The sequence below is a fragment of the Pteropus medius genome, unplaced genomic scaffold (assembly GCF_902729225.1).
Source record: "Pteropus medius unplaced genomic scaffold, Ma_sr-lr_union100, whole genome shotgun sequence".
NCBI classification, from domain to species: domain Eukaryota; kingdom Metazoa; phylum Chordata; class Mammalia; order Chiroptera; family Pteropodidae; genus Pteropus; species Pteropus medius.
In genome coordinates this window covers 1,963,041-1,984,527 of record NW_024355205.1, presented here as the reverse complement: position 1 = coordinate 1,984,527, position 21,487 = coordinate 1,963,041, and the positions used below count along the sequence as shown (strand labels likewise).

The 21,487-nt window shown below is 46.1% G+C and overlaps 1 protein-coding gene across 7 annotated transcripts in view; it reads left to right on the top strand.

Moving 5' to 3' along the window:
* Positions 1-9,768, top strand: part of LOC120598872 (phosphatase and actin regulator 1) — a 288,350-nt gene extending 278,582 nt beyond the window's left edge. For all 7 annotated transcript variants that reach the window (XM_039857954.1, XM_039857953.1, XM_039857948.1 and 4 more), the window contains 3 exons: positions 3,006-3,146; positions 5,391-5,467; positions 6,308-9,768. In XM_039857954.1, coding sequence (XP_039713888.1) covers positions 3,006-3,146; positions 5,391-5,467; positions 6,308-6,323 — 234 coding nt within the window. In that variant the 3' untranslated portion in view covers positions 6,324-9,768. The remainder of the gene's footprint in view (positions 1-3,005; positions 3,147-5,390; positions 5,468-6,307) is intronic.
* The last annotated feature ends 11,719 nt before the right edge of the window (positions 9,769-21,487 follow it).

Sequence of the window (21,487 nt, the reverse complement as noted above, 5' to 3'; positions counted from 1 at the left end):
TAAAACTAATTTTCATAAAGTTCATCGGAGTTGATTGCTGGGACCCGAAAACCTTCCTAAACTTTAGGGTTTCTTGCTAAAAACTAGTATTAGGAAAATAGTTAAACATCCATCAAATTCTTATCTCTTTACAAAGAGTATACGATTTTGTAGAGAAAAACAACTAACTGCATAATTTGGTAGCGGGGCAAAGGAAGAGGGTTCCCTCCCACACCCACTTCCTCTGGGGTGGATAATGCTATGGACGGGTACCTCAAATAGCCCAAAGCTTATACAAGTCTCCAGAACACGATAAATGCATCTTCCTCCTCCTGGTTTCCATTCCTTCCTCCTCCCAGAACTACTGCCTTGCACTTTCAGCATTTCTTTCCCCAGGGACTGGATTAGGAATTAGAAATAATGAGCTCGAGTGAAGGGATTACTGTTTATAAGGGAGAGACTGGAAGAAGCTTTCATATCTCTTTTTGTCAACAGAGATGTGAGCCTGCCAACAGGTAGGGAGTCCACACCCCTCCTTGGCTATGGGCCAGTTCTTTTCCTTTGGGGCCTTTATCGCACCAAGACCAGATGCCAGTGATGGTGGCTGCTTCTCATTTACTTATGCTCAGCCTGAGAATTTCCTCAATACAGTTCTATTTAATTTTAATGTACTAGTAAGAAAAATGAAACACTGTAGCTGATGCTTATAGCAACAGACCTATCATTCTCTTCAGCCAAATTGAGAGTAACTTAAAACTTATTATATGTTTTGTCTTTTAATAAATACCTCTCTCCCCATTCCAAAAAAAAACGCTAGCTAGCTAAATGGATAGATGAATGAGAAGGAGGGAGGAAGAAAGAAAATGCACTTGGGTAAGGTTGTACTAATAGTAGAATTTGGGTCTCAATTAGTTATTCTTTTGTTGAGTATTTGGTTGCAAATGATATTGCTGCCATAGATTGAAGCATAATGCTACCAATCCCTGCTGCCTACCTCTTCTTCCAATCTATCAAACCCAGAAAACCAACTTTGGCCATAAAGGTCATTTCCTCAGTATCTGAGAGAGGACCTTGGGTTTACATGTCCCAGTGGCTACAATCAGCCATGAACTAAAGGCACATCACCCAAATCCTACACGGCCAGGAGCACAAGCCCATGCTCACATGGAGAGTCCCAGCAGCCATTGGTTAGTCAGTCCACACACCACCTGAGCTTCTCTTAGCAGAAGAAGTCGGTCTCCTCCTCACTCCCTCCCTCAACACTTGTATTCTGTGCCTTACGGACTTGAAGAGCTTGTGTCAAAGGTTCCCATGGGATTCAGGCATGAAAAATAGTCCCTGACCTTCAGAACTAATACTTAGTTTTCTGTTCACCCTGCCACCTACAGGCTATTAGTAAAATCCAGGTCACAATTTCCAGAAATACAAACTAGAAATTCCATGTTTAACAACCTTTCTTGTGTCATGGCACATTTAGAAAATAATGCCATTTTGTCCAGGACCCTAGAGTAAACCTTGCTAGTCCTAAACAATACAAACTGGGGATTTCGAGTAGGAATCCTCCTTTATCTGGGATCAATATGGTAAACATTAAAACTTTTTATGTATTTTAATAACAGTACTGAAGTTCCCTGCACCCACATTTTGGACCGCCATTTTTGTTTCCAGCAACCCTAGCCGTAAAGCCTGGGAGACCTATGGTTCCCTGCCATAAGCCAGCACTGATGCCAGAATGTCCTGTCCCAGGAAAAAACTAGGCTGCCTCAGGACAGACTAAGAACCACTTTGACGGGGAGCTACAGGCAGTCTAAGCAAGTTGGCCTGTGCCACAGCCCGAGAAGCCTCTGATCCCCAGACCTTCCCACCACTGGCCAAGAGAGAGCTGCAGGTTGCCTTGGTCCTGTCCAGAGCCTCGCAACACCCCTCACAATCCTACTTAATGCCAGCCAGGCAATCATCTAATTACGCTTTCCCATTGTAGGCCAGTTGGCAGCAAGTGGGAACATTCTGGTACCACCAAAGGTGTATGGCAGCTGCATGATATAGAGTCAAACAGCCAGGGTAGATGGAGTCCCTTGTATGCGTGTGTTTTATAGGCCTTTGTGGTAAGATTCTGACTGCATCTTCTATTAATAGCTTTAAATACAGTCTATGACTGCAGGAAAATAATGTCAGTTAAAATGTGAATTAATAACATCCTGAAGAGAGAGCAACTATGTTGCTCCAAAAGTAATAAACCCCTAGTGACAGGAAGAGAGAATAGAAACATTAGGCTTCTGTTATTAAAGTACAAAAAAGGGGTGTTAGTGGGTGACACCAGGAGACGGTTAAATAAATATGAATTCTCCTTTTACTTCTTTCATTCCCTCATCACAGACCCATCCAAAAGGCCCAGTCCAAGTCTCCGTTGGCATAAACTCGGCCCAGCTCTGCATTTGTGGGCTGACCTTCCGTTTGAACTTCTTGAGAAGCAGAGTCTCTTCTGACCTCATAAATCAACGCTTTCCTCCCATTCCTGCATATCCGAGAGTTTACACATATACTTTTGTGTGTGTCTAAAACACACATATATGAAATGATTTACAAAACCCATCTTGCAGACAGCACTAAATTTGACACACGGATGTGGACTCACATCAAAAATAAGACGAAATCTTTGTGTAAGATCCCTGTCGGCTGGTAGGAGAAATAGAACAGATGTGGGGAAATATGCAACAGACACCCATACGGAAAGACAAGCTGCTTGTAAAGACCAAGTGTTATTAAGAAAGGGACAGCCTAGCTTTCCATCTGGATCAGCCTAGAGGTACCTCAAAGAATCATAAAACTTTCTCTTAGAGTCCTAGGAAAGTCTCAGGTGTGGGAGTCAGGAGCCCTGGGTCCCCACCTGGACCCTGCGCCTCCTTCACCATGTGACACATCGCTTGTCTCTCGAGACCTTATTGTCTACAACTATAAATTCACGGACAGACCAAGTGATCAAAACTTTTCTGGCTGACTGTGTCTATCTCTCTCCCTCCCTGTAGCTCAGCCAGAGGCCCACAGTGGAAGAGCTCCGAGAAAGAAAGATCCTCATCCGCTTCAGCGACTACGTGGAGGTGGCCGACGCTCAGGACTATGACCGAAGGGCCGACAAGCCGTGGACCCGCCTCACTGCTGCCGACAAAGTAAGCAGAGGGCCGAGGAGTTGGGTGGGGGGTCCTCACGCCTTGGTTTGCTCCTATGCAGGATTTCTCGCTTGCTAACTAGGATCCTGTATTGAGGCCAACAGCAAAACTGGGGTCACGGTCTCAGAAATGGAGCGCTCAGTGCCCACTGGGCAGGCTGAAAGTGCCATGTCCCCCAACACCTTTCCCCAGGGCTCCAGATAACCTGCAGAGGTCACTGAATGGGCTCTTCACTGCTCTAGAGAAGGCGCAAAATGGACACATGATATCATGCCTGTTTTACAGGAGAAGGAAAGGCTGTACAGACACAGCACAGTTCAAGAGCATGAGGCTCCAAGCGTACCACAGGCCTCCCGTGCAGAGGATGCTGTCCTCGGCCACCAACAGGGAATTTGCAGAACCAAAAGGGGACAAAGTGTCTTGTGGTTCTTGTAACCTAATGGGAGAAACAGGACACAAATCACAGGGACAGCAGAACGTGCCTCACTACACTAAACCCTCATCGATTTGGAAAACATAAAAAATAAAATTAAACCGAAGATGAGTTTGTTTTATAAGAAATGCAGTGATGCAATGATAAGTCCTTCTTATCTGCCTATTAGACCATGTATCAAAATGAACCTCTACTTGGGAATCATTTGTGATTCTAGTTCAGTCACCGTGAAGAAGGGCAAAGAGCCTTTTTAAAAAATAGTTGAAAATGACTATGTGTAATGTGCAAGGGACAGTGGGGCGACTCTGGGGTACCCCAGGACCTTCTCCTAAAGAGGACTGCCTTTGCTCCACACATTCCCGGGGCCAGTGGCAACACAAGAGGAGGTCAGTGATAGCTCAGACTCAGGCTGGATGGAAGAATTTCAGGGAAGTGCAGGGAAGCTGCTACACGTGGGGGAAACCGACATGGCCAGAGGCAGAGACATCCACCACCCCCACCCCACCCCCAAAAACAGCCTCCCACATGGTGGATCAACCCTACAGATCCCGATGAGTGGAAAATTCTGCCTTCTCTTAAATATAGCACTCATCTCTACCCTGTGCAGGAATTCGTAGTGAGCGACCCCAGGAACTGGCACCGCTATGCAAGAGATAGACTGACAGACAACCAGTCCCCCAGTCAGTTGTGTCCTGTAAATGTCAAGAGAGGAGGGCCTTCACCCTCACTCTCTTTTGTTCCTACTTTCACTGAAGCGGGCTTGCTTACCAAGGAGAAGGGTATCTGCAAATATCAAGGTCAAGTGCAAGACATCTGTACATGCACATGCTCAAGTTCTTAGCTGCTGTTAGGAGCACATCCAGCTCCTCACAGGCTGCTGGGGATGGAAGAACAGGACGTGGTGCCTTCCCGAAGCTTATGACCCAGCACTTAAACACGAGTATGCGTTCCTTCCCTGTAGGGAGCCACTCTGATCTCATCTAAAGGCTTTTTCATCCTCAAACTCTCAGTGCCATGATATTCCCATCAAAGCAAATACCAGACTTAGAAAGAGCTCTGCAAAAGGACACATGTTTAAAATTTCAGCCCCTGAGGAAGAAAGGACGTTTTCTCCAACCCCAGACATTCTTCTTTTCCAGACCCTCCTCACCTCTCTTTGCAATCTGATTACCCAGCCCTCCCCTGTGCGCTGCAGCTACTTAGGTGGGCAGCTCTGTAAGGATGAAGTTATTCAGGTTCATCTCGGAATATCTGAGGTTATTCAAAACATATCCCACAAACCTGTCATGGTAAAAGATATTACCTCAGCCTCATCAGAGTCGTGAAAGAGCAGAGGGAAAAGGGGGAGCTGGCCATCGCTCATTCCCTTAATTTGGTTGGTGAATTTGATCCACCCCTTCTAGAAGTATTCATCATGAGGTACTGATGAATACTGTGCCGACGATGAGTTTAGATTGTTTACCTAAGGAAGATGAGAGGTTGACATTTAATGTGTACCCAGGAGCCAAGGTGTGTGAGGCTAGTGTAAGGCACTATCGATGCCTAGCGGAAACAGCTCTGTGAGGAGACAGAGAAAAAGATGGCCTGGGCATTGTCCCATAGAGACTCATTTCTAATTGAGATTTAAGGGTAGGGGGCATCTTAGTAGGTCCAAAGGGACATCTCAGGTGATTTTTTTTTTCCTCCCAGTGAAAGAATCCATTTTGTACAGCTTTGTCAAAGAAAAAAAATATATCGTTAGAGATCAAATAAAAAGCGAACTCCTTCACATCTGCCTCCTCTGCATATTCATGGGCTTCTCTTCGTTCTAGGCTGCCATTCGAAAGGAGCTCAATGAATTTAAAAGCACTGAAATGGAAGTTCATGAATTGAGTAGACATCTAACAAGGTTGGTATTGAGTTGTGTTTTTTTTTCCCCCCCTTCAAATTGTAATATTTACCTGCAAACTAAACTATCCTATCTGCTTCTGGGTCACAAGTGATATGGTGGGAGAGGGAGTGAGGGAGAAAATGAAAGAAAGGTTAGCGTGAGGTTCCACTGTGGTTACTGAAACTGGAGGGGACATTTAGTCCCAGGCTAAAAGCCACCTTCTGAAAGCCTAGTTTTTAGCTCATTCAAACTCAAGTGCCAGACCACCACTAAGCCCAAAGTAGGTTTTTATGAAAGCTTAAGCTGAGGAGAAAAGATCATTGCCAATTTACAACCAATTGGCAGAGGCCAAAACACACCAAATCCACCTGGTGCTTCTGAGAGGGGTTCACTTCTAGGATTACGTGTCATTCTTAGAGATGGTTTTTTGTGATGGTATTGGGGGAAACTAAAGCATGGAGACATTTAAGGAGCTTATATAAGATCACATGGCTAGTCAGTGACAGAGCCATTGATAATTCATAGGACACTCTCCTTTGGTGCACATTTAGAGAAAGAAACAGCCTGGACTCGGAGACACAAGGTTGGATTCTCCACCTCGATGCTGAGCCCAGGCTGAGGGCACCTGGGGCATCCGAGTGGGTCCCCCAGGAGCCTCAGGTTAAACTATTCCAAAACTGAAGGTGAATTCTAAAGGCCTCAGGTATTTGAGGAGTTCTGTGGGGATATGCCCCTGGTTGGAGATTTAAACCTCCCTCTCGCAGTCAGAAACAAGGATACTGAGGATAGAAAGCTTGGGCTGTGGAAGCTGACACCTTTGGCAGCTGCTTGTCTTGATTTAATGATTTGTTTTCCTAGGTTTCACCGACCTTAACAGTCGAATTCCTCTTGAGTGCTATGCTGTCTTCAAAACATAAATTTATAAGAACCATAAGTGCTGGTATTTATTCACTTCCCCATTACGATGTAAATCTTCTGAACTGCCTTTTTTAAAAAGAAGAAGAAGAAAAATAAAAGGAAACAATCAGGATTTTATTTGCGAAAACGCGATGGTTACTGCTCTGTGGTCAGAGCTGCTGGCACTACCGCTGATATCAAACTGGACTCGTCCCAGGCAGGGCCCAGTGCACTGGCAGGGCCTCACAGAAGACTTTCTGGCACTCAGAGCAGCCCTGGTCCTCTCTGGCCAGGCCCACAGGCACCACATCGATTTAGGTTCCAGTGAACTTCTTCCTCGAAAGTGTCTGTCACCTAAGTCCAAAGAAAGCTGAGGAGGTGGGTTTGGCCGGGGAATGACTGACTGGGCAAAGCAAATGATCTGGGCTTCTAGAATTGGCCAAACACACTGGCTCCAAGCATGGCAGCTGGTGTGGAGTCCCCTTAGGAGAAGGATACTGACAGGGAGCACTGTTCTCAGTTGCCCCATCCTTTCTCTCCCTCCAGCCACCCTCCATGCAGTGAACAAAAGAGAAGGAGCCTTTTGTCTGGGAGAGTCTGTGGTTGACTGTTGGTCCTAAAAGTGTGTGTGTTCCAGGCCTGGAAGGCTGGCACTGAGCATCCATCCTGTCCCCTCGGTCTGAGCTGAGCTGCCTTCCAGGAAGCTTGGGTTTAGAAGGGGAAAGTTGTCATCTGCTCAGTTCAAATGAATTTACCCTTTGCATTAAAAAGCCCAATGTCACAGGTGATCTTATGCAGACAAACAGCTATTGCTAAGGTAGCCTATGGTATGCATATGAGCATAAGGACCTATTGAGGGCATAAAGGCTGGGGTAAGAAACTCTGCTTAGCTGATGGTTTTCATTTTCTCTGTGTGCCCCAGGGCCAATAACTATAACTATATAGCTTGGAAGTTAATGGGCTCTGAGTATAGGACCAATGCATGCAGGCCAGAAACCATCCCTAAAAGACTGGCCTTCCATTCACTGATGGACTAGTACTCTAGAACCGTTTGATGGCCTTCTGGTCTCCCTTCTTTGCACTGAAGAGTTTCTATGGAAAAGCCCCAGGGTTCAGCATATGGTAGAATCATGCAAACACCAGTCATGTCTGCCTTGTGCTGTACCTTCCCACTCCTATTTGTCCAGAGAACCCTTCCTTGCCCTCATGATGCTGGTGAGGGTGATTGAAGATGTATCTAACTATCCTGCTGACCTGAGACCACAGGAAAGCAGTGCTCTGTTGACATAGGGATCCCAAGAGTGGCATGTGCAGTGAGAGGAAGAACGAGTCCTAAACCCTAACAACTGGACTCGTGAGGCCCACTGTGGCTTCTTTTGTCTTCCTCCATGACAGAGCTGGTGCAGTGCTGTCACAAAGCTCTGCCTGGCCTTCTGTAGTGGTCTCATAGTTACCACAGTGTCTCCAGGTGATGGTTCCCTCTCCGCCGCACATGCCCAGCATCTACAAAGATGCCAGCTTGGCCTTCACGAAAAAGAGTTAACCAGTCCCCACCCCAAACTGTGTGGGAAGCAAGTTACTCTTGGGATAGACACCCATCAGTGAGGCCGATTACTTTTCTGCGGGCACTAATGGCTCCCGTGGCCGGCATGAGCCAAGTTGCTGTGCGTACTGTGTGGGGAGCTCAGGGCGGTTCTTTAGGCCGTGCCCACCAGCTGTTGCAAAGCTGTCATATGCTTTCCTCGCACCACCTGGAGCGAGCATGCCACTGCCCAGTCCCAGGAGAATGCCATCACCAGATCCCTTTTTCTTTGAATGTTGAATCTGAGTAGTTACTGCCGTGGGTAGAGGTAATGTTCAGGGAAGATGTGGCCAGGATTTTAGTGTGGCTGTAAACACTGTCTTCTCGCAAGGCTTACTGACGTTTGAATGTGCAAAATGATATGACGAAAGATGTAGGGCTCTTTCATTCAACTTCTCTGTGGCGGGCACATGTTCCAGGTAGAGGTGGCTGCCTTGCCAGGAGTTGAATCTGAGCTTCCCCTAACTCACAGCTGTGTTTCAGGCGGCTCGCACTGCCCTGGCAGGATGGTCGGGCCTTCCCCTATCCCAGGAGCAAGTCCTAGGGGAATTCAACCCAGGACCTAGACTCCTCCCACCAGGGCCAGTGGCTTCTCTGCTGGCCTTGGTTCTTGGGCCTTTTACATTCCTGGGGACATAAGGCCCAAATCAATTTCCCTGCAGCCAGCCAGCAGTCCAGGTTTTCTGCCCAAAGTGCCCTATTGTTGCTGTCCACTTTGTGCATGGAAGAAACTGAAAACATTTTCCACTTCTCTTCCTGCAGAGCGCCCTTTTCCAGAAGTCACTTGCAGGAGTTAGTATACCTTCTATGCCACTGAAAGCTCACCCACCATGGAGGTGGGTGATTTCAAGCCCATTGTAAGTGGCTCAGCAACTTCAGTGGACCACAGGATGGTCCCTCTACTGTCTCTTTCCTCTCTTGAAATCTTGAGGTCTTTATAGAAATCCATCCAAATTCTTTTTTTTTTTTTTTTTTTGCCACAGTTATAGCAATTGAAAGATATGTGTTACTTTCCAAGATGACAATTTGACATTAATTAGGGGAACAAAATAGAGAGTTGGGCTAGCTGGTTGACAATGTGTCCCTTTTCTGCAAAAGCTGCAGTTTTCAAGTAAAGGTTTATTTTGTGTGTATAAATTCCCAGTTGAGCCTTTTGTCATTTGGATTAGCATGAAAGAAAAAAAAAATGTGAAATTTCTTAGACTGAAATGTTTCCCACGCAAAATCAGACATTGCCCCGACCTCCCCTACTGCATCCATGACAGAAGAGACTGCCATCCATCAGCCTACGTGCTCTTTCGAAATTGCTGATCTGTTCCCCCGCCAAAAGCCCTCAAAGCCCTGGAAAACTTTTAAAACTGTAGCCTTTATGTCAGATTAGAGAAACCAAACGACGTGACGGTTGATGTGGTGAAAATGTCTGAGTTTATTTTTCTCCCACTTATGAATGTGTATTTATATTTGCCGAATGAAAATCGTGGTGTGTACTTCGATGAATGGAGTTTCTGGTTCTCCCTGTGCACAGCCAGTGTGCGAAGGTCACCTAAAATGACTTTTTCTTCATTTGTCTGTTAATCCCCAGACCAGTTGCTTTTTCCAGTTGCTTCCCGGGTGTCTGTACATAGTTTGTCTTTGTATAGGAGCGCTCTCCCGTGTTCTAATTTAACAGATGATGGCTGTATGAGGAAGACAATGTAAATAGGATACAAATTAAACTGGATCTCTATGGCCTAGGTTTTGTACATACAGAAACTGCATGGTATTTAAATTATTGTTTGTCTCTGATGATGTATGCAGTTTCTTTAAAAACAACCAAAAAAAAAAAAGTCTAAAAAAATCACTTCGTTGCCTCCTGTGTGTTTTATCAACCACCAGCAGGAACCACCAAAAATACTTAATTTGGCTAGGGAAGGGGGTTGGGGAAAGGGGTAGGTCAGCTCATCAACGAAATCCCAAGAGTTATGGAGATACAGGACAACCTCGCGTAGCTGGTATGATTAGGGGAAGGAAGGATTGTTGCACACAAATTAACTTTCTAGATAACATTTTTGTGCTAGGACTTTTTTTCTTCTCAATATTTTTGTAAGAATATCTAAAATGTATTGTCCAACTGTCTGTCCTTTAATAATCTGGGAATGACGAATGTGAATTAACTTGGTACTCGCTCAGAGTCATCTGGGTGGTATCAGATATCAGACATCCTTACACTGCGGCAATGCCTTGGGGACCTTTGGGGTGTCACCGCCCAGAAGCAAGAGCCTCAGACTACTTTGCTGTTTGAGTACTGATGTCTGGCCTGAGTATTTGTCATGTAAAGCAAAGAGGTTTATTGCTTAACCTTCTGATCCTCACTTGTCTTTGTGAAGGGTTTATAGGAGAACAAGAGGGGCGGCAGTGCTTGCTGGCTATATTTTGGTTGGGTGAAAATTGCTGGATAATATATATATATCCTTGGTCCAGCAACATAAAAAGGTGGCTCTGGAAAAGAAGAAGCTAGCACAGTGCCGCCCTCCTGCACCATCACCAGGAATCACCCGGGAACCTTGTTGTAGAAGTGCAGATGCTGAATCAGTAGGTCTGGGTGGGGACTGAGAGCTCGCATTTCCAACTAGCTCCCAGGGCCACTGGTCCAGGAATCAAGCTTCTGAACAGCGAGGGCTTGGGAGGACAATCCAAGGGGAATCGCTTTTCTTTTGCCTGGGAATCTCTAGCCTCGTAAAAGTGGAGTGAACACACGCACTGCACATTGCTTTGCTGAGCAGCAGCAGCAGAGCCCTCTTTGGAAGCAAGCCTCTTGCAGCATCGCAGCAGAGCGTCTGTGCAAACTCTCACCTGTGCAAGCCGAGGGCCACCGGGACAGGAGTGGTCACAGCAGAGAGAGCAAGTGGTTTACAGAAAGGATTTCATATTTCAGGCTTAGAGCTTCTCCCTCATTCTGCGCTCTCCTCACCTCCAGAGCTCTCTGACTTAATCTAATCTTCAGAATGTCACTGCAATTATCCAGGGGAAAACAGGGCTAGAAAGCAAGCTTTGGGAGAACCTTTAAAGGGCTCTGCCTTGCAAGAGGGAAGGAAACTGGCCACCAGCGTAGGAGGGAGCCCTTTCCAAAGTAAATGAAGATTGTGGCTCCACATGCTCAGTAGGTCAAGGCACTTGCTGTGTCCATGCTCAGATCTGTTGCCTATGACAGAGAAGTGGCGACACAGCCACAACAATTTTGGCCAAGTCACGTAATTTATCTGGGCCTCAATGTACTTATGTAGAAAGTGAGGGCATTGAATTAAATGTCCTCTATCCGCTTTCTAAGATTTGGGTTTCTCTGAATTTTTAAAACACGAAACTTACTCCTTAGGAAAGAGTAAGCCATAGATGAGTCCTACCAGGGCAGTCTCTCAGAGAACAGTTGGATTCCTCTCCGTCAGACCACCTGCAGGTCATGTACCTGCCACCTCTCCCTGCCTTGGGCTGGTCTCCTGGAGGTCTGGTTGGCACTGGGTCCTGCCCTCTCCCATGCATCTTCGTGGGGGCTTGTTCTAAAGCTATAGTCAAGCAGATTACTCTACATGGTCCTGCCTCCCCCTTCTTCTGGGCAAATCATCCTGGAAGGGCTTGTGGACCTTGAGTAGTGATGCTTAAGACATAGCCTGTTATCTTCTACCACAACTCATTTGGTTATTTATACCCTATTATTAATCCAATGGACAAGTTTGATGCCGAAACGCTCCCTGGCTAGCTCTTAACACGTCCCAAGAGCTTCCCTGGCCTCAGATGGCTCCATAGCTACAGCTATATCTCTGATCTTCCCTGAGCTCCTGATCCAGGTATCCAAATGTCACAAAGCAGCAGCGTAGTATAGACGTTAAGAGGATATGGTGCTGAGCCCACATGCCCTTGGGTCTAATTGTACCTTCTCCACTTATTAGCTGTGTAACTTCAGTCAAGTTACTTAATCTCACTGTGCCTCAACTTCCTCATCTGTAAAATGGGAATAATGGCACATATTTTATAGCACTGTTAGGATTAAATAAAATAACATGTGTAAAGAATTTAGCACAGTGTCTAACATACAGTTAGGCCTTACTAAATGCTATCTCTTAATGCTTCACATGTGTCCCTCACAGGCATTTCAAATTCAGTATGTCCTAGACTATTGTTTCCATATTTTCAAACCCCGCCCTTTGCCTTATCCTGTTCCTCCTCTCTTAAAGGGAATTTTTCAGAGAATGGCACTACCTAGAAGTCACCCCTTCCTCCTCACTTCCAGCAGATCATCCAGATTAGTTCTCAAAGCTATTCTGTTTCTCGGTCACTAAGGTCCTCCTTTCCTTCCTGGATGGCTGCAATCATGGTGTCCTTGCCTGTGCTTTCACCAGTCCAATCCTGCTGCCAGAGTCCTCTATCCAAACACGGACTTGATCGCACCACTCTCCTGCCTGATGTCTGCAGCAGCCCCCCGTCCAAACGACAAAATCCCAATCTCCAGTGTGCCACCCTCCATGCCAGTGTGACCCACCCCGGCCATGTCTTCCTGCTCAGGGGTCAAGGAGCAGGCCCCTGTGAGGTGTGTGGCCCTGGAGCCCTGCAAAAGGGCTGTGATGTGGCTGTGCTGTAATGATCTCCTCAGGGACAACCAGGGCTGACGAGGGGCTTCAGGGACTAAGCCTCACTGAACAGAGTCCAAGAGAGGACTCACTTAGGGGACCCCAGAACTCTAATGAGGAACAAGAGTACTCATGCACACAGAAGAGCCAAATAGTATGTGCAAATGGTTGTGCCCTGTGGTACCTGACGTGTGGCACCTCTGATTTCTAACTCTGGCTCTCTAGGCATTTGATTTCTGTCAATACTACCACTAGCAGCCCAAATGTTAAACACTCGCTACACACCTGGCACCATGCTATGCCATTCTCATGCACGATTTTATTTAATCTTTACAGCACTTGTGGCTTCCAAACTCAGGTCTGTCTGTTTGACTCTAAAGCAACATTCTTCATCTCCCGGCTCGGCCTCCACTTTCTTGAGTTCACATTCTCAGCTTCCATCTAATTATCCCAGTTGCCTGACTTAAGTGATAACATCCTCTTCTGACACTGAGAACCTCAGATCAGGAAAGAGACTCAACTCTCACCAAGCTTCCAGGTTAGGAGCAGCTGTGTCCCTCTCCCAGCTCCTCTTTCCCCTCCATGCACTGCCAGTCTGTGCTGAGTGCAGGCTGAGTGTCCCCCCAGGGGGCAACTCCCACAACCTGGAGACAGGTGGCCAATATTTATGTCTTCCTGCGAGGGAAATAATGTCAAAGGAGGCACTTGTACTACATGGGGCCCACCTAGAGCTGCAGCAAAGGCAGGAAGAGAAGAGCATGCTGCCTAATGCCAGAAAGGAAGAACTGACAATCAATCGTGGGCACGCAGCCAGTCCCTTTCCTAGATACTACTTTTGGTAGGTAAAAAAAAAAAGTGTTCTGCACTTTATATGCTATTAATCAAAAAATGCTCTCATTTCATAATAGGAAGCCATGATCATCCAATATTCTCGTGGGGCAAAACCCCAGGTCATGGCAAAGGGCCCTCGTCAATAAACCAATGAATGTTTGCAGAAGAGACAGGAAGAGTAAACCACGAAAACAGAATCGAACTGACTCTTTTTCCAGGCTTGACAACCAGTTAAGATGGATTCTATACAGGGCTGGAATTCCAGACACCCATTTCTCTTTCCCCTTCATAATAGATTGAGACTGTATCTCATGTGACCTTCGAGGTTCCATGGTTCAAGAGTTCCTGCATGGTGATATTACTGCTGTTGTTGTTTCTTTAATAAAAAAAAACAAGAGACAAAATGGTGGACAGGAAGGAAAAAAAATTCAGTCTATTGGCATTGACACCTTGTCCAGAGGGGTTCTCGGGTGTCCATGAGAGGCTATGTCTTTACAAGGCCTGTGATTTCAGAGTCCCCACCTCACACCCAAAAGAGGGCAAGCCCATCTCTTCCGCTATGCACGTACAAACACTTTACACATGGCTGATTATCTCAGAAAGTTCCCCCCATAGACTGGATCAGGGTAGAGGCCTGGTTCCCAGCAACCCTGTGGGCCTGCCCAGCTGTGCCAGCTAGGGCAGCGCACGTGTGAGAGCACTTCTGGGCCTTTCTGCCCGGCACCTGAGCCACCCCGAAGTCCTTGGCAACCTCACAAAAGCTCTAGTGAACTAACACACAAGATCCTGCAGTTAAAATAGAAAAAATATCACCTGGCAAGAGGCTGGCCTTATTCACACTATGTGTCACCCCATTGCTGGGGTGGTGGGGACACTTTTTCAAGCCAGCATTAAAATTCAACTGTCACCTGCACCAGTCCCAACCTCACCCCACTGCTCAACACCCATCCAACCGTGGCAACAAGAGCCCCTTGTTATAATTTAACTATGTTGGGTTTTCCACAATCCTCTCTCACTGACATGGTCACAACAGCCTCAAAGCAGGCAGGAGAAACCCCTATTCTGTCCCTTCATTCTTCTTAGAAAAGTACTTGCAATGCCATGCTCACATTTAAGTGCTTCTGAGGAAGGGAACTTGGAGCTGGGGTGTGGAGAGTCACTGTTGTTTGCATACCCTCTTGTCCTGGTTGCCTCGTATCCTCACACATTTATCCCTTTTCCATTAAAAATTTTAGATACAATTTTTTTTTTTAAAGGAAGAATTGAAAGTACAGACAGTGCTGGTTGCATTTAGTCTTACTGAACAAGCACACTTACCTGTGCGTAACACATCTACTAGGAAAAACCTTGTTTCAATCTTATCGAATTAAAAAATCTAGGAACAGACCACAATGAGGAAATGCAGGCATTTTTCAGACCATTTAGCAGCTTGTCGGAAAAATGGAGTCTCACAGGGTCAAACAGTGAGAGGTTCCCGGTGAGCAGTCCTATTTCAGGACTCTGCCCACCACCTCCATGCCAGGAGAGAAACGTGCCTCTCGATCATTTCAGTTCATCGTGAAGACATGGGTTTTGCCTTCCAGAAGCCAGCTGGATTTGCCTGAGTGAAAGTGGTAGGGTGCCGAACATAATTATTTGAGGTGGAAAAGAGGAGAGATGGACAAAGAATGATGGCTTCAGGTTTGGAGGATGGTTTTGAGAAATTTGAAGCAAAAAAGTCTCTGATTCAACAGAAGAGGTGTGGACCATTCTGCTGTGGTTGATCAACAAATGGCTTACTGTAGGTTGCAATCAGAAGGAGAAAGCAAACACTAATTGTTAACCACTTGGTCCATTTGGCTGGCTCGGAGCAAGCAGCTGGGGTAGAGTCATTTGGGTTTCAGCAGCAAAGCAATGTTGAGATATTGCCTGGGCCACCTTGCAGGCCTCAGCTTAGAGCTCACAAGCTGGTAGAAGGAAAACAGTGAGGCAGGTTTTTCAAGGCCCAATAATTGAAAGCTACTTGTGCCGCCCCACCCTCCAAACAAAACCACAGGCATAAACATTAATATGTTAACAGGGCCACTTAGCCCAACCCCTTTTGGTTAAGACAGAGGCAGCAATGCTCTGCTGCCCTTGACACACCAAGGTGGGTACCCTCGTGGAAGCAATGAACGGCGAATCGCTGCCTATATCTAAGCTTCAACCTTGCACTGTTCACTGCTGCTGGTTGATCTATGCATCTTCACACCATAATCCCGAAACACCCCCTCACTCAACACCAGCAGAGTAAGTTCTGCACCCCAGCGCTGTGCTGGACACTTTCGTCTGTCATCTCCATTTTACAGGTAAGAGGACTGAGGCATAAAAGGAACAGGATCACATAGCTAGGAGATGGCAGAGATAAGCTGAGAATGCCAGGCTTCGGACTTTCAACCCATTCACTTGCCCCTACATGACTAGGGAATCCCACAAAGGTACACAGAAGAATGATAGTTTTAGACACAGATTTAAACCTGTGGCTGCCCTGCTAAATAGCATCTGCTCTGCTGGTGTCAGTCCTGGGTTCGTCATTCACATAAGAGGAAACCAAAACAGTGGTTGAAACAACTGGGATTTTTTTTTTAATGTAAAGGAAGTCTAAAGTTAGGCAGGGAAGAGTTGTAACACCATCAATGGGCCACAGTTGTTTTTTTGCCCTACCATCCTTATCATGTGGCTTCCACCCTCAAGGTTGCCTCATGTTCCAAGATGGCTGCTGAAGTTCCAGTCACTATGTATGTGTCCCAAGCAGGAAGTAAGAGGAAGGACTACCTGCCAGCTGAGTAAATCCTCTTTAAATAAAAACATTTTCTGGAAGTCCTCTCTAATGACTTTGCCTTCCATCTTAGTGCCCATTCCTCTTTGCAAGAGAGGGTGGAAAATAATAAAGTTTTATTAACACATTCCTACCTCAAATTAAATTGAGGTCTGGTTAATTAGAAAGAGCTATCCTTGGTCAGGAGCTGACTTGTAATTAGGTTATAGTGAAACCACTTCCAGAGACCCAGTGGGGAGAGAGAACAATTTGTAGAAAATATCAATGTGTCGGTACTGAGATTAGATTCAAGTTTTAACGAAATGTTTTATAAACTTTAAACAATATCCCTACCATCGCCTAGAAATGAAGTCAAACTAATCATTTAAAAATGAGAAAATGGCACAGGAAGGTAGCATTCTCTGTGACAAATTTCTTTCTTTAGCAGTCAGGGTTAAACCTTGAACTAGGTGAAATCTACATTCCCTGGGTTCTTGCTACTCAGACTGCGGTCCCTGAGAACCAACAGCATTGGCATCATCAGAAGCATGTTAGAACTGCAAACCCCAGGCCCCGCCCTCCAAGCTACTAAATCAGAATCTGCATTTTAACAAGGGCCCCAGGGGATTCCTATGCACATTAAAGTTTAAGAAGCCCAGTTCAAATGAGTGACTTAAAGAACCTGTAATGTGCCTCTAATCATCTCAAAACCTCTTCTAAGGAAGCAATCTCCTCTAAAACTGTTTCTAGTGAGACTGTAAGTCACAATGCCACCTCTCTAAGGAGAACACACATTTTAACTGTTGCTACTTGTGACACAATAGTACCTAATGGTCACTGAGTGCTTGTTTTGTGCCAAGCACTGATCTAAGGGTTCTGTCTTTCTGCACTTAATCCTCCTCGCAATTCTGTGAGTGACTATGATTACTATCATCCTTCCCATTTTACAGATGAGGACACCAGGCCATATTATCCAGCCAGAAAGCATCAACTGGGGGACATCTAGACAATGTTTCGTCCAAATGAAGGGATTTTAAGGCTCAGAGACAGTGTTTCAGGAAGAGGAAGTAGCTTGGTGAAGTGAAGTGCACTCTAGACAAGGAGCCAGGATGCCTGAGTTCTAGAGGCTGTTCAGCCACCTACAGTGACCTGGCATAACCCCCTTTACCACCTGGAAGCTCACTTTTCTTAGCTATGTATTGGAGGGGACCAGCAACCTTTCCTCCAGCTTGGACATTCCTCAGGTCAAGGTGTGTCACTCTGTGATCTTTAAATCAGTTGGCCTTAGCAGCTGCCTACCCTGACTTTATCCAGGTTCACTCACTGCCACCAAGTCTGGCTGGAGCCCAACTCAGTCTAGAGACCCAGATGCTGGACACCCTCAGGGAACAATACACCCTCCCAAGCAATCAAAGGCAAATAAACACAGCTGCTGCCAGCCACTCGCCATCAAGCCTTCCCACTCAACCCAGGCTGGGGAAAGGAGCTGGGCAAAGCAGACATTCCATAGACTTCAAGTACAGACTAGACTTGATATGAAAGGGTCACAAAGGAAACACCTGGCCATGGGAGACACTGTTTACTAAAGCTGCGAGTGGGGTAGTCCCACTCTGCCCACCTTCATCTGAAAGGGCCGGCTGTGCCCCTCTCAGACTGGTGGGCAGAATCCAGAAATAAGTAATAAAGGAAAAGCCACTCATACTTAGTTCAAGGCAGAAGATGCCTGTTGCCATACTGGGTCCTTTGCAAGGCACATATCTAGTCAACAGATTTGCTAAATGGAGTGAAAGCTTTGAGAGTGTCCTCCCAGTTCACAGTGGACCCTGTGGCAACGTCCCTTCCTCACCACCCCTACACTGCCAAGGACACAAGGGAGGTTTCTGCTGTCCATGTGTCTGCTCTATGAGCTGTCTATCTCCATGGCTACAGATGATAGATCCATGGGCAGCACCAGGCCCACATTGGACCATAGCCTCTGTCTCACAAATTCAGGAATTGGGGCCAAGAGACTGTCCCCAGTGGCTGGTACTGTACCATATAAGCTTAGGGTCTTAGGGGAAGGCGTCTTTCTCCAGAGCAATCCAGACTGCAGAAAGAGAAGGACTTGGCAGACACACAAAGTAGGTCAAAGAGAAGAAGAAGGTCCAGAGTCTCTTTAGTCCTGTCCCAGATTCCAGCCCTACCCTCTTTGGATTCTGAGCTTCACCCCTGTATCCTATAACAAAGTCTCCTTTAAGCAAGCTAGTGCTGGAACAATTCTATTACTTGTCACCAGAGGAATCCTAACACTGAGCCAGGCATTCATGTACTCAACTAATATTCATGGAGAATGGGATATGCTTGGCACTGAAAGAAAAAGAGAATAAGACATGATCTCTTTCCTCGAGGACTCACAGGCTAGTGTGGGGACATAAACAGGTCACTCTAAATCAATGTATCAAATGTGGTAAAAAGGATACAAACAGAGTGCCATGGAAAGAAAAAAAAAAGCAAAGGTCAGAGAGCGGGAGAGCTTCCTGGAGGAGGGGATGCTTGAGCTGAATCTTAGAGACAAGAATATGTAGCCCCACAGCAGGGATAGTACGGTCCTGACAAAGATGACAGCATGCCCAAAGATGGGCTGGTTTCAGGGAGAAAACATGCCTGAGGAACTGGACTAGGTAAAGCAGGAGTGTGCAAAAGGGAACGAGACAGTCTCTGGCCTCAAGAAGCTTGCATTTTAAAGGGAAACCACATGTTAAGTTTAATAAAAGTTCAAGGCCACCAAATGAAAGACTTCTAAATAATGACTGCTAAATGAGTGGTGCCTGAAATGTTACAGAAGCTCAGAAGAAGAAGAATGCACTTTCGGCCTTAAAGTTGACAAGAGACTTTTCAGAGCTGGCAGAGCTGAGTTAGTTAGGCCTTGAAGACAGTGCCTAGTCAAACTCCTGTAAACCATCTATTAAAAATAGTCAACATTCCATGGAGCTCCGTGTTTCTTAAAGTATTTTCACATTAAACTCATTTGATGCTTACAATCACATTAAGGGGTAAGGAAAGTAAAAGACTTGCTGTTTGACTATGGGGAAACTAAGGCACAGACTGAATGAGGCGAAGGCTCAGACCTGCTCCCAACAAGCCACTCCTCCCCCAGCCAAAGCTCTGTCAAAAAAAAAAAAAAAAAAAAAATCCCACACATTTCAGAGTAATTCTAACCTTCCTGTGGAGCAGGGGTCCCCAACCTCCAGGCCATGGACGAGTACCAGTCTGTGGTCTGTTAGGAACCGGGTCACACAGTAGGAGGTGAGCAGTGGGCAAGTGAGCGAAGCTTCCTCTGTATTTGCAGCCACTGCCCAGTGCTAGCATCATCACCTCAGCTCCACCTCAGATTATCGGGCATGAGATTCTCATAAGAGCACTCGTCCCTGGTGTCAAAAAGGTTGGGGACCGCTGCAGAGCTTCTGGGGCAACACAGGTTACCTTCTCCTGTGTGCGGCAGCTCAGGAGTTGCAAAGTGCTTTCCTTAATGAGAGAACAAAATATGCACTTGTTTAATTTAATATTTGTCTTCTTTGCATGATTATGTTTCAGGAGGGCAGATACCACATGATTTGTTCAGCAACTAAGCCTAGTACCTGGCCCATAATTAGGAATGCACTCAAATTTATTTCATGATTGCATGAGAACGAATAAAAAAACAGATGAATCAGAATAGAAGAGGAAGAAATGGGGGGATAGGAGTGGAATGCAGGATCCCTGTGCAGTGGAGTGCAGCCTTCTGATATTTAGAAACAAATTGTCAAAGCTTTCCTCCTTGCTGCCTCCCTCATAAGCCTTCGTACCACTACATAAATCCAGCCGGCAGGCAGAGGGGAAAAAAAGATGCTAAGGCTACCAACAAGGACTGGGCTGCTATGTGCTAACACTGTAAGGAAAGGAGGGTGATGGGAGAAAATCAGAAAGAGACTAGACAGGAGGGTCAGAAGTTAAATGAGCTCTAGTGGTCCCTAACACACGTGCACACGTGCATGCATTTGCATGCATGTTACTGGTAAACTACTAATACCTAAATTTTAGGTGTGATTTTGGGGTCTAAACAATAAGCACTTGCTATGATATTGTATTTGGATTTCTCCACAGTCAGAATAGCCTTCTTGATTTTTCCCATGTCCTTCTCAGATTGCATTCTCTGACTCCCTCTGTCATTGCCCTATAATAAAACCAGCCCCCAGGAGTAAGGTGGGGAATTGTCAACTTACCTAGCAACTCAATGACCACTCACATTTTAACCTCTGTAAGATAAGGCTGAAAAGACCAAAAAGGAAAAGAAGTGGTCAGGAAATGAAAAGACAGCACCCCCACCCCACCCCACGGCCCTCCAGGAAAATTGCCACCTCCCACTGTTCTTATCACCCGCTCTTCCTTCATCACCTCCCTCCTACTCAAACTGGTGCTGACTCTGGATAAGCAACAGCTGATCTGGAGAAGTACAGTTTGTGCCGAGAGCCACAAGCAGTTTCACTTGGCACAGACTCTAAAGGAGAAACAGCCCTTTGTTTCATCTACCAGAGAGAATGCCACCAACTCCTGCTACAAAAATTCCCACACTCCCCTTTCTGTCAATGCAGAGAAAAAGTCCTCTAGCCCTTCCAAACCTAGCGGAAAATAAAAGCTGCTTACTCTGTGTGACCACTGGCAGATGCAAACTGTAGAGCCAGAGGCCCTGCCAGCTGTCCACACCCCTCATCCCTCCCAAAAGCTGACTTTGGCCGCAGAACTCAGCACACAACTTCTGCTTAAAATCTCATAGCACCAGCAGAGGCTGTCACTTTGAGCCAGAGGCTGTCACTTTGAGCCAGAGACTAAATCCTGGGCATATATGTTCTATTTTTACCCTCCTCGTCCCCCACAGACTTCCCTCCAGATTCCTCACTTTCAGGGAGAAAAAACAAACATCAAGTCAAGGTAGGGAAGTGATAACCACATGACAGGAGACTGGTTGGAACCCAGGGAGGATTCTTACGCAATTCAAGACAAGGCAGGCGTGTCTCACACCCAGAGCAACAGAGGATGAGGGCTTCAGAGTCATTTCCACATGTCATGTGATTTGAGTGTTGCCCCACGATTTTCAAGCAAACTTTCCATTAATAAAAAAAAAGAACTTCTAATGAACCCTGACTTCATTTCCTGAAGTAGCCTTAGACACACATACACAAGCCGGTATACATAATTTGCCAAATCTGTTATCAGGCAAAAGCAGCCCGCTTCCTGTGTCCACACACATGCGCACACGCAACCTTCCTTGGCCCTCTCTCCTAGCAGAGCAGATTTAGAGCTTCTCTCACCTGTTTAAGAGGAAGACGCTATAG